This window comes from Ammospiza caudacuta, chromosome 2 (assembly GCF_027887145.1).
Source record: "Ammospiza caudacuta isolate bAmmCau1 chromosome 2, bAmmCau1.pri, whole genome shotgun sequence".
NCBI lineage: Eukaryota > Metazoa > Chordata > Aves > Passeriformes > Passerellidae > Ammospiza > Ammospiza caudacuta.
In genome coordinates this window covers 32,587,589-32,600,571 of record NC_080594.1, presented here as the reverse complement: position 1 = coordinate 32,600,571, position 12,983 = coordinate 32,587,589, and the positions used below count along the sequence as shown (strand labels likewise).

At 42.5% G+C, this 12,983-nt stretch overlaps 1 protein-coding gene across 1 annotated transcript; it reads right to left on the bottom strand.

Annotated features, from left to right (window-relative positions):
- Positions 1–3,390: 3,390 nt before the first annotated feature.
- Positions 3,391–4,386, bottom strand: LOC131554559 (olfactory receptor 10AC1-like). The gene has a single exon (XM_058800042.1). It carries the CDS (start codon positions 4,384–4,386, stop codon positions 3,391–3,393), a length of 996 nt encoding a protein of 331 aa, XP_058656025.1.
- Positions 4,387–12,983: the final 8,597 nt, after the last annotated feature.

Sequence of the window (12,983 nt, the reverse complement as noted above, 5' to 3'; positions counted from 1 at the left end):
GATATTCTTTTAATGCAAGTACATTTATTTCTTTTAGGAGATTGATTATTTATAGGAACAACTTTTTAGGAAATGTCTTACCTGGCTTGCCAGCAAAGCATAATGTGTGCAAAAAAACCCCCATAACGAAACAAAAAAACCCCAACCAAACAAAAACAAACAAACAAAAAACACCAAAGCATTTTTGTCTGGTTTCTCTCTATACTGAAAGGGAGGTTTCACTTGTATCCTCCCAGAATATCTGGTACTGGCAGTAGCTCTCAAGGAAGAACCTTGAAGTATCCCCTTAAGTGGAGGAACCTTTCAGTGGCATGTACCATTCAAGGTGCTGGACTTAGAGCATCCTGAATGCCCAAATCTGGGCCATTATCCTCCAAACTCTCTTCATTTTTGAGAACGTGGACAGCTGATCACTGATGTGATCTTACAGGTTGAACTCTTACAGGCTGGGCTCTGGTGCTGCACCACTGATAAGATCTGTGTTCTTACACAGTGCTTGCTCAGGGCCGCCTTTATGAAATTAATTGCAAGGGTGAATACTCTGTTTGTATGGCTGTGTAAACCATAAAGTGATTCTTAGTGATGTCCTAATTGGTTTCACTGGAAAACTTCATGACATCTATGTTCGCCAGATCTCAGGTCTCGGCAAATTTGGGAATGCAAGCATTCCTCTTCCAAGAATGGACAAGACCATTTGTGAAATGCAGGTACCCAGCTGTACTCATTCACTGGGGACTCTTGAATCTCTACCCAACCCAAAAAACTACAGCACCCATGGAAAAATCTTTTCCATACCCATCTTTGTTTGGAGGTGGAATGTGCATTTGTCATAATCTGCTCTGCCTAGCTGAATCCTGCTGTTCCCTATGAAGGTCTGAAAATAGCTTAGAAATGACCTTTTAAAAATTATTATTCTGTGCTCATGCCTACATCAGGGATGGTGCTGCCTTACTTCACTTGAGCACTCTCCAGCTCTCAGCACACAGTGTGCTGAGTCAACAGGACTGAAACAGCCACTTGTTGAGTGGAAAGGGACCTCAGACAGGTCCGGTCAATTAAAAGATAACATTTTAGAAAGGAAATGGTTGTGATATCTCTGATACATTGCTGCTGCTCTTACCTCATACTCTCTACATATCTGTACAGTGCACAACACAGCTGGCAAGGGTTGAGGAGAAAGGGTGCTGTGAATGAGTGTGGGAATACTGATGGGGCTAGTCTTGGACTTGTGGGTGTGGGAACACTGGTGAAGATGGTCTTGGGCTCTGGGATTTCTCCTCACTCTGTTCATCTGCAAGAACATTGGGTAGAGAAAGCGTCTTCTCAGAAAGCCTCCACTGCTTGTCGTACTTCCCACATGTATCTCAGGCTGGGAGTCTAGCCTGACAGCTATTTAGGTCATTTCATCCCTTCCAAAGGCATCATCTGTATCCTTGGGGTGAGGAGAGGAGTGTCCAGGTGCCTCTGTTCTGCAGTGGTTGGTGAGGAACTTCCTGCTTCAGGGGACAGCCCTGCTATCTTCCCACAGCAGGTCACAGTTATCTCTCTGCTATCCCACACCCACAGCTGCCAGAAATATGTGAGGGCCTCTACCAAGGCTTTGAACCGTGTCATAAACCTCAGTGTCTGTCTGTCCTTCAGTTTTATTGCCAGGCATTTGGACAGAAGGCAGGTTAGAAACCTCTGATGCAAAGTTGTGCTAATCTCAGGAAGGACCTCTGGCTGCCTCAAGTCCAGCCAACTGCTTGCAGCAGGATTGACTTCAAAGCTTGATTTGACTTGACAGGATTTAGAATTGATGCCTCCTATTCTGCTTGTGCTCATTACAGTTACTTAATAGTATTTGATTCAAAGTACTTCTCTAATGTAATTCTGAAGTACTTCTCTATTAGTACATAGTGTTCTCTCATTGAGACCCTCTCCTTCTCACTTTTTGGAAGAGCTGGCAGGTGATTAAAATGTTCACTGCAACTTTGATAATTTTAAATAATGCAGCTAAGTGTTTGCCCACAGAGTAATTAGGTATTCATTGACTTGAGAGCCAATATTCTGTGTTAATGTTTTAGGCAGGCTAGACTCTGATCTTGAAGACAGCTTTTAATGTCAGTTTTAAATTCCACATTTCTCTTTTGTCAGAAGGCTCCAAGTTAACTTCCTTAGTTACAGTGCCAATTTCTTACATTTGTCAAATCCACTTACCATAATTTTTAATGATTGTAGCCCAGAGAAAGCAAATACCACTCTGCTTTCTCAATCTGCCCAGCGAGAGAGTTGAGGGCAGCTGGGGTGCTGAAATTCCTTTGGATGAGACAGAGGAACAGAAGCAAACATTTTAATTTTTTTCTCAACTATTTTCTGTGTAAGAGGTGGGTTCTGAATCATGGTGTCTCTACAGCCTTTAAAGAGACATGGGGGAGGGAAGTATTAAATAAAATAATTAAGTTGGTTCTTTCCCCCCCTCTTCCTGGCCAAAATTGATCTTCTCTAATTTGTCTGAATCATCCTGTTCCTCCTACACATAGGAAACTCATAAAATAGCACTGCTTTGCAACTTTGAGATTCTTATGTCTGCTGCAGTCTGCTGTAACTCTCACTGGTTTTGCTGAAGAAATTGCAGTAACTGTGGCAGCAGTATTATTACTTTTACAATTACAGATCTCAACGGTCCCCAGGCATTCATATTTATATGATGCAGTCTTTGGTGGTGAAAGTCACATGATAAAACAAGTATCTTAGCCTTTGTGTTGCCATAGGAACAATCCAAACCTAAAGCATCTCCCAATACAAGGAAATATGTTTTGCTTCCTGCAAAACTGGCATAGCAAAGTCATACTCTTGTTAGACTGTTGGCATTTTAACTTTCCATTTGTCATGGGATGCCAGAGTGCAGCCTTCTATTAAATTTGGAGAAAACCACAGCTATTTTACCCTTTTTTCTAGCCATGGTCTTTCTTCTTCTAACCTTCCTTTAAGCCCTACAGATTTATTGTGCTGGTAAACTTACCAGGCTAAAATTTGTACTGACTACCCAATTTCTGCTGTCATCTTGATAGAAAAATAACAAAACCAATACTTTAATATTGGTTTATTAACTTTAAAAACTTTTGTGTTGATCTTCTAATTGTGCTGGCATGACTATGAATGTAAGCCTGAATATGTATGTGATCAGAGAAGCGAGACCAGTGATTGATCAAAGCTCTTCATCCTCAAAACTCACTAAAATATTTTCCTTTAGATCAACTGTTGGGGATTTTTTTGAGCAGAGATATCTTTTTGTCATAAATGTAGTGATGCATGTAGAATTCTGCCTGGATATTTGCCTTAGTGAAGTCTATGGTGATCTGGTTATGGGGCTTTTTCCCAACAAGAATGTGTTTGCTCTACTAAAATTTACCACACACACACATCACAACTCTGATAGTATCCCAGTTCACCTATTTTCTTTCTCCTCAGCATTTTCCTGAGGATCCCTCTGATTTCCTTGTTCCTCAGGCTATAAATGAGGGGATACATTAAAGGAGTAACGTTGGTGTAGACCAGAGACACCACCTTGTCCCGAGACGGTGAGTAACTGGACTTGGGACGAATATAGATGAAGGTGGCACAGCCATAGTGCAGTAAGGTGATGGCCAGGTGCGAAATGCAGGTGGAAAAGGCCTTGCCCCTTCCCACCGGGGAGGTGACACCTAACAGGGCCACAGCAATGCAGAGGTACGAGGCCAGGATCAGCAGGAAGGGGAGCAGCAGGAGGAGCACGCAGGCCGCCAGCAGGGCCAGCTCTGCAGCGTAGCCCTGCGCGCAGGCCAGGCGCAGCACGGCGGGCACGTCGCAGAAGAAGTGGTCGATGCGGCGGGGCTGACAGAAGGGCAGGTGGAACACGGCCATCGTCAGGCCCAGGGCCACAGGGAAGGCTCCCAGGGCGCAGGCCAGAGCCAGGCGCAGGCACAGCCCCTCGCCCATGAGGGCCGCGTAGCGCAGGGGCTGGCAGACGGCCATGTAGCGGTCGTAGGCCATGGCTGCCAGCAGGAAGCACTCGGCGCCGCCAAGGGCCACGAAGAAGTGCATCTGTGCGGCGCAGCCCGGCATGGAGATGGGGCTGCCACCCACTGCCAGGCTGAGCAGCGCCTTGGGCACGATGACTAAAGTGTAGCACAGCTCCACAGCAGAGAGTTGGCCGAGGAAGAAAAGCATGGGGGGACGTGAGGGCTCCATCACCACCGCTATGAAGATCATCATATTCCCTGCCAGTGTGACCAAATGAACAATGAGGAAGGTAAAGAAGAGCAGGACCCGCAGATGGAGCAGCTCAGAGAAGCCGAGCAGGATGAACTCCATGGTTGCACCACTGCTCACATTGTCCCTCTCCATGCAGCCTTCGCATGGCATCTGCAGGAGGGAAACAGAAGGGAAACAGCTGAATTCGATGCCTGGCAATCAATTCCAGATAGGAAATAATGCTGCATTACTGTAGAACCAGCGTAGTGTGAAAAATGCATATTTTATGATTGGCTTTTCACAAATATTAAAATGTGTTGTGTTAGAAAGTTATGCTGTATTAATTCTCTTAAGTAGTGTGCTAAATATAGTTTTAGGTTATAGCAAAATGTAAAATAGAAACTATGCAATGTAAGATACTTTTTTAAAGAAAGGACTCACAGCAAGATAGCAGTCACAGGACACCTAAATCTTTCAGAGAAAAAGAATTTATTGCTATCTTATCAGAAGAAATGAACTTCTTCCCACCTTGCTCAGGCTTGAAAGTACCATTAGGATTATGAGGAACAAGTTGAGGATGACCAGACAGAATCCCGTGTTTGAATGGAATTTATGCATCATGTATGAGGTGTATGAATATGCAACAGGCTGTTGTTTTTAAGGGTTAATCCTCTGTTAACGAGTGTCCTTTTTCGGGCCCATAACTCTTTGTCTCTGTTGTCTCATATTATCCTAATTTAAATTGTCCAAATTATTATTACTCTAATTGTATTACTATTTTTATAATAATTTTATTACTTATTAAACTTTTAAAATTTTAAAAACAAGTGATTGGCATTTTTCACAGTAGTAAAGCTCATTGGGTAGGGGGGGCAATTTCATTTAAAAACAAAAACCCAAACTTCAAACCTGATTTCACTCAGCCACATTCAGCACAATCTCAGACCCATATTCTCACAACTACCAAGGTTCTTGTGCCCAAACAATCAGCCTAGGATTCTTTGTCATGACATTGGTGACAAAGACTGTCAGTTGTTGGGTCTTCATCACTTCTGAATTATTCTGAGATTTGTGACCAAGTGCAGGTTTTGAACATGCATTAGGTATCCTTTAGAAGTTGGCACTGATTAGTCTGACTGAGCTGTCCTGCTTTTGAGAGTCTTCATTGGACTCTCCCTCCTGATCTGCGTGTCCTAAGAAGCTGCAGACAGAGGTGTTTGGGTCTTAACAACCATCAGCTCCTAGGCCTCACAGAAGCTGCTGCTGTTCCTTGTGCTTCTACTCCTAGGCAGACCTGTTAATTCTCTATTCACAGCACTTCTGCAGTCCCCTACACCTGTGTCAGAGATGTGCAAGGACAACCAGACAGTGAGCTGCAGCTTCTGTGCTACAGCCTGACTCCCATTAGTGGGAATTTGAGGTGTTCTCTGACTGGCTTTTCCCTTCTCTATAGTGGATCTGCCATAAGGTTCATACAGAAGGAGGGTTTCATGATTAGACATGAGAATTCCAAAGTTAGGGCTGACATTTTGGCTGCTCACATCTTTATGTCTGGCTCAGCCCTGTGGCATCAGAGTTAAAGTAAACAAACTTCGACTCTCCAAACCAAAGATGTCCATGGCAACATACATACTCTGTAACAGTTTTTTAAGGAAAACACAATGCTAATATCCTGGACTTGGAGACTGAGATCTTGTTTTTCAAAGGTAGAACAGAAATTTCCTAGGAAAGTGGAGTGATACAAAGCTATTAAAGCTGGAAAATTTAGGAAAGATAAGAAGGTAGAGAGACAAACAAAAATAAGTTATATATACTGGTCATGGTTGAACAGAGTTCATTGCTCTTATGTTCATCAATACAGTATTAACTACAAGCAATAATTTCAACTCTTTCTACACTTTGCCATAAAACATAAATAAAATCGGAGATTCCTTGAAGACTTCTGCTCATATAAAAATCCCAGCAATATTTAAGTGTAAAACAAACTGGAAAACTACATGAAATATCATCAAAGACTAATAGAAGGAATGTGAAATTGGTGGAAAAGCTATTAGTGGGGATGAGATTTTCCTGGAAATAGATGTTTCAAAAAACTCCAGAAAAAATAATCAGTACAATTGAGGAGGTGAATCTGCTTAAAGCCTACAGGCCTTTGCCTTTTTATTTTTTTTTTGCCCCAAGGTTTCCTTGTGATTCAGTATCTCAGCAGCATTCAAAACATCTGGGGACTCAGGTAAACATACCCACAAAATACCCACAATTATATTACCTCAGGTGTAAAACTAGGAATTTAATCAGTCTGCCTCAGAGCACAAGTCAGCAAAATTAACAAGCTAGGAAGAAACTACCATAAACTCCAAGACCAAAAAATAGTGGATAGTCGGTGAAGACCAAGGAGCTCTTTAGAGAACACAGAGAGAGCAGCAATCCTGCAAAAGCAAGCAAATATACTCCTGCTGGACACAGTTTCCAGCAGTTATAAACCCATAGCTATCTCTTACATCTACGTTTTGCTGCTGCAAGACCTCTCAAAAACCGGTTCTAAGCAGTCTGGCTGTAAATCTTTCACACTCTATGCAAGTAGAAGGTATTCACTGAAAACAGGAGTAATGGGTTGGTACATGGCTGTGGACTGAGTCACTGAGGACAAGCTGGGGCTCCCCTCACTCCAAGTGCTGAGACTTTAAGAGGATTCTACTAAACACAACAGGGCTAAGAAGTAGGGAATAAACACGGGACTCCCCTCCTTTAGTTTGGAGCTGTTTGCTTCAGTGGCAACATACCTTCTCTGGGTTAAAAGGTAAGAAAATAGAGACTTCTTCCTCTTGATGATGCGTGCTGTTCAGTCTGGGCTGAGATTCATTTTCTTTTTCAGTCTGGGCTCCCTCTGGCTGTGGGTGCCCCTAGAGCCAACGTTTCCTTTCAGCATCCCGTGGCCATCGTCTCTTCTCTGCAGGACCCAGCTCCTTATATGCCATATGACACAGAATTCTGTCCTGTTCCTGCTGCCTCCTCCCTGCGCCAAGGGCAGGCAGTTCCATTCCTCCCAAGAAAGGGGGGTTTCAGTTTTTCTGTAAATGAGCAGTAGGATGTAATTGCATCTTCAGAGGATGGCAGAGCTGCGGCACCCTCCTCCCTTGTTCTCTTCACTGAAGCAATTAAAAGTAGCTGATTATTGATGGGGCTGTTTTGTACGTGGCATGGCAATGTTTAAGTAACAAAATGCATCGCTGCTCTTCTTAAATAAAGCTATGGGTCTTTAACTAAGTTTAAACCAAACTAACACTTAGAGGCAAAGCTAAACAGATATAAACACTTTAAACACATTTGTGTGTGGAGTTTTCACCAGTTCTGGTGACCCACTATTTCTTACTGGCTCAGATGAAATCACCATTCAGCAGTTGGTTGGACTGAGATTATTTGAGCCCAATTTATTTTTATTGCCATGGTTACATTCATTCCTGGCCACTTACACTGACATAATGAAAGAGATCTGTAGCCTTATGTGAGTAGAAAAGAGAAGAAAAGTCAAGATTTTTGACTGCTAAAATGGATCTGCTTGGTAGAAACATGTAAATATGGTACCTCAAGATTTTTCACAGGACCTGGTTTAGAAGGAATCCTTTCAAAATATTCTTGTCTCATATTTTATCTATGTGGCATAGTCATTTTGGAACAAAACTGCCTCATACATCAATCCAGTCTGAGAGTAATTGTGCTGGGAAAAGAACTGGGGCTTCCAGTGGACAGCAAGAAACAGGAGCCAGGAAAAGGCAACAAAGTACAACCACTTATTGGGCTGCAATAGTAAGAATGTGTTCAACAGGTGAAGGAAAGTGATTATGCCTCTTTATCTGTCACACATGTAGCCACATCTGGAACTGGCAAAGTTGTACTTAAGTTTTTTTTCTCTATTTTAAACCCGTCATTTAACTTATTGGAATTACAGCTATGACAGTGAAGTCTTTAGGTTCTCGAGTCACTTCCTTAACTTCCAAATTATTTTTTTTTTCATTTCAACTCTTTTCCTTACCCTTCTTATTGTTTAAGGTTCTGCAAATAATTCAGGGCACAGAATGTTTTTAGAGCATTTACAAAACTGAATTCTGAATCTGTCTTGAATTCTAGGTACTGTTGTACAATACTGAACAAAACAGCCACCCTGAAGCGTCTCTCGGTGACACGTTGTCTGTGCAGCTGTAACAGGAGCAAAATCGAGGTGCTGGTTATTTTCTAATTACACCTAGCAAGTTGGGTGGATTCTAAATGGAAGGAAATCTTTATAGTGAAGTCTATTTTAGTCAAATGCTTTGCAGAGTAAGACTGCTCCCTCTAGTAAACTCTGTCAGAATTTCAGGACACCAGTTGATGAACTCATGTAGAGTTTATCTTTGTGTTACAAAATAAAATTCAGGGGCTCTGGTGCTATTTCTTACTTTGTCCTCTTCTCTGACCCAAACTGCAGGAGAAAGTCTGCTGCCTCACTAACAATGCAAAATAATTATCAGGAACTACTTTGACAAGTCTATTCCAGCTTTCTCATCTTCAGGTGGCCCTTTCCTCCTGCTGGACTGGAGGTGAACTGAGGTGAGTCAGCACGTACCCAGTAACCAATACCACACAGTCAGCAGTTATATGCCCTAATTTTTTTTTTACCATAGTGCCCAGCCTTACACTGAAATAAATCAGGCAAATTACTGTTTCAGTCTGTGTGTGTGCAGATAAGCCGTCATTTATTAACATGCAACTTACACCTCCCTGCAACGTTTCGACACACTCCCACACCTTACCTCCAAAACACGGCTCCCCAAGAGGGGAGTGCTAGCTGGAGTGAGCAGTGCAGCCCAGTGCCAGAACACACAGCAACCAGACAAACAACAAGCAGCAGAGGATGAGAATATGCATGTCAAAGCGACTCTGTACTTCCTCCTCTAGCCCACACCTTTCAGGTTCCCAGCACTTCCATTGCATCAGCTTACAGCCAAATTCATAACAGATTATTAAAAGCTGCACGTTGGCATTAGTGTTTGCATGTCTTGAGTCTGCAGCATGTTACAGAGCTGTACTTTCTGCCTTGCTGCAGAGTTCAGCCCTGCTCTCCTCCCCCGCACTCTTGACTGTGTGATTTTTTTTCAGTACATGCCTGCAAGGCTTTGGGACTGGCCTGCCTTAGCCCGAATTTGTATAAAGGGTTTCTTGGAATCCAGCTACGGTTAGTGAATCACATGGTATCAGCTTCTATCAGCAATTGCAACATACTTCAGAGGATATTCCCCTTGGTCTTCAGAAAAAGGGCCAGTACTGGGCTTGCCTCCCCACACCCCTGAATTGCTGGCCTTCTCCAAAGAGAGCAAGAGAAACTGGGAAGCTCAGTGTCACGTGGAGCAATCTGGGAAAAATGGAAACAACTGAGAGAGGTACCAGGAAACCTGGAGGAGAGGGACAGCCAGTCCCAGCAATGGCCAGGGAAATGGTGCTCTGCAGCAGGCTGCAAGCAATGTTCAAGCAACACGAACTACCTAGCCAGTGGTAAAAGAGAATAACGAGGATAAGAAAGATTGCAGATCTTTGCATGCAAAAGCGCACTGATACTAATCCTCTGGGGGTATCTAAGCGCTGTAGAAAGCAAAGATTTTGGCTGTCATAGCTGCACTGATTTTTCACAACTGATGTTCTGCTGCAGGAATGTTCAGTTGCAGAAGCTTATTCAGAAACGTCATGGTGACTTATTTGATTGAGAACTTAAGGCAGTTTTAAGGTGGATTGCTTGAATTGGTTTTGGTGGTTGATGAAATATAAGATTCCCTCAAACGAAAATGTTAAGAGTAGCAATATAAAAATAAATGACAATATCTTTTGAGAAAGTGCATTTTTGGATCCAGTATGGCTGATTATGATGATAACATAGCAGGGCCAAGGGCTGAAAATTACAGCATCTTGACAGAGACTTTTAACCGGTATGGGATCCCTATTCTTGAGTAAACAGGAGTCAAGAAATGTTGTCTCCCAGAGGCAAGACATTGAAACAATTTGGCATAGCCTTTAGGAGGAGCAGTGTATCCTTATTCCCACAATGTTCAGAGCTTTCTGGAAACCGGGAACTGAAACTGGCTGGGGTGGTAACAGCAGGATGGCTGGCATAAGTTTGCCTTGGTGAGAAAATCACCACACTGCCCTCCTCGAGTTTCTGTTGTTTGGCTTGATAAACTGTGCCTGGGAACTCAGTCTGGGAAAGATGCTGAACCATAAACCAACCAAAACAGAGTTTTGCAAAAAAAGGGCAGGCAACCTGGCAGCTAACTACTCCTCATGATTTGTTAAGGGTGGGGCATTTCTTTCACCTGGTTGTACTTACTCATAGTCTAACCCAGCCAAAGGCATTGTCCTGTGTCTCTGCTAAATAAAAAAAGTTTGTATGGATCAGTTAATAGTATCATAAACATGCAAGCTTTTCTCATTTGGAATAAAATGGAGTTACTAGAAGAAAGCTCATTTAGAACTAGAGAGGGAAAGGACAAATCTAAAATAGGAATTCATGAATAAAAGGATGAAAATATTTTACCTGAGAACAGCAAGTGAAAATGAAAAAGACAGACTGAAAATGAGGGCTACAGGCCCTGGAAAAGATTAACTAGAACTCCAGTAGTTAAGACAAGAAGGAAGGTGAGGTAGTAGGAAAGACTGATATTCTGAAGACAGGTCTAAGTTTTCTTCTTATATCTGAAGTTATTTTCAGATTCATTTGGACAACTTTGTGGATGTCTCTGTGGATCCAATTAAAAGTTTGGGGTTTAACTACCTTCAGCCTGAAGGGCTCATCTGGAAAGAAACAAAGTAGCTGCATCTCCCATGGTCTCTGAAGGAGATCAGCAGTGTTCAGTCCTTCTTGGGGCAGGGATGATAGCACTCTGGGGCCTTGCTGAGAATCACTGGTGTTGTCTTCCAAAAATCATGTATTTATTGTTCCCTGTGCAGTGGTAAATGAGGCATTATCTCACCTGAGCTCTTCCTTGGGGTGGCAGTGACTGAGACACTCCACCTGGGGACATAATTTGTTTTTGCTTAATTTGTTCTGATGCACCTACAGCCATTGGGAGAAAAGCCAGAAAAACTCATTGTCTTATGAAGTTCTCCACAGGAGACACCATCCCAAGCTGATGCTGCACACACTTCATCCCCAGTGTACTCAGCTACTACTCATTTCATCCTCCTCCTCCCATCACATGTTTGGTCATCTAGAATAACATTTTTCATCTGTGTCACTTAGAAACCCAAAGCTCATTTTCAGAGTAGTGAGGTAAATAACTATTAGGCCAACATGCTTTTCTGAAGAAGCTTATTTCAGAAAATAAACTCTGGAAACCAGCATCCCAGACTGAATATACAAACTCCAGGTGAACTGGAGCTTGTTTAGACAGAAGAACCATGGTATACAGTCAATATGTGTGGTCAGAGACTGCAGATGGGATGTAGGATCCATTCTAGCACTGAACTCTCAAGTTCTTTGTTTCAAGCTGTGTTTCAAAAAAGTCAGTGGAGGTGAAAGAAAAGAGCAATCTGTCCCTAACTGTGGAAAGAATCTATGTTTTAGAAAACATGTATACAGCGGCTTGCTGGACTGGATGGCAGGGGAGCAGGTGCTCAGTCAAAGAGCCATCCAGCTGTTGCCTTCAGCATTCTTTAGCGTCATTTCCACTTATTGTCTCACACAATGATGTACATATTATCTACTTCTATTATTTTTTTCTTGTGTTCACAACATCTCTAAATTCTTACATAACATTAAAGCAAATGCTGAAGCAACTCAGTGAGAATTCAGCAAACTATTCTTGGTACAAAGCCCAGCATTGCATCACCACTGCAGAATACAGGATGAGATGCAGTAAAATGTTACGAGTCCAGATGTCCAGGAACACAGATTTATAGGAAATAGTTTCAAGACAAGTGAATGCAAGAGAGAAAAACTTTAAACAGCTTTTCTGCATGAGGACCTGCTAGAGATAGGGGAGAGACTTATCAGCCTGCAGGGATCCCTGTCCATAGATATGTCATATATTTAATTTTTTCATTGTGCTTCTTGGGTGACTACAGCCCTTATCTGAAAGGACACATCACATGGCACACCAGAATCATGAGCTGCTTGGAGGAACAGGAGAAAGAGGAGGACAGCAGGTCACAAAGAACAAAAAGCTTAGGCCCTTATCTACTTCTATGAGTCTCAGTGAAGATGTGGCAGAGAGGACTCATACTTGGCTGAGGTCTTTGGAAATCCCAGAAGTTGCACTTGATCTTTGTGGGGTCCCTTCCAACTCAGGATGTTCTATTCTATTCTATTCTATTCTATTCTATTCTATTCTATTCTATTCTATTCTATTCTATTCTGTTCTGTTCTGTTCCGTTCCATTCTTGTGTGGCAACCTGTATTTTACTGCTGGCAAATGCCCTTCAGTTGTCAGAGTCCTGAACCCTGTCCTGGGCTGGGGAACTGTGGGCACACCTGGAGTTATCAAGAGATCACACTCATATTTACATGTTGGTTGACCAGTGCAACAAATCTGGGTCTTGGATGGCTGATCTAAAGCCTGATACCTCTGATGCCCCTTTTGATTTCCAGTCTCATGGATCTATTTGGTGCAAAGGCTTTTATTCTGAAATAAGCTGCTTGTTAGAGCACATGCTAGCTGATCTGCATATTTATGCCTTTTCCTTTATATTCAGACACTGAGAAGAGCTTCCTCCATATTCATTTTAGCAACTTTCTTTTATTA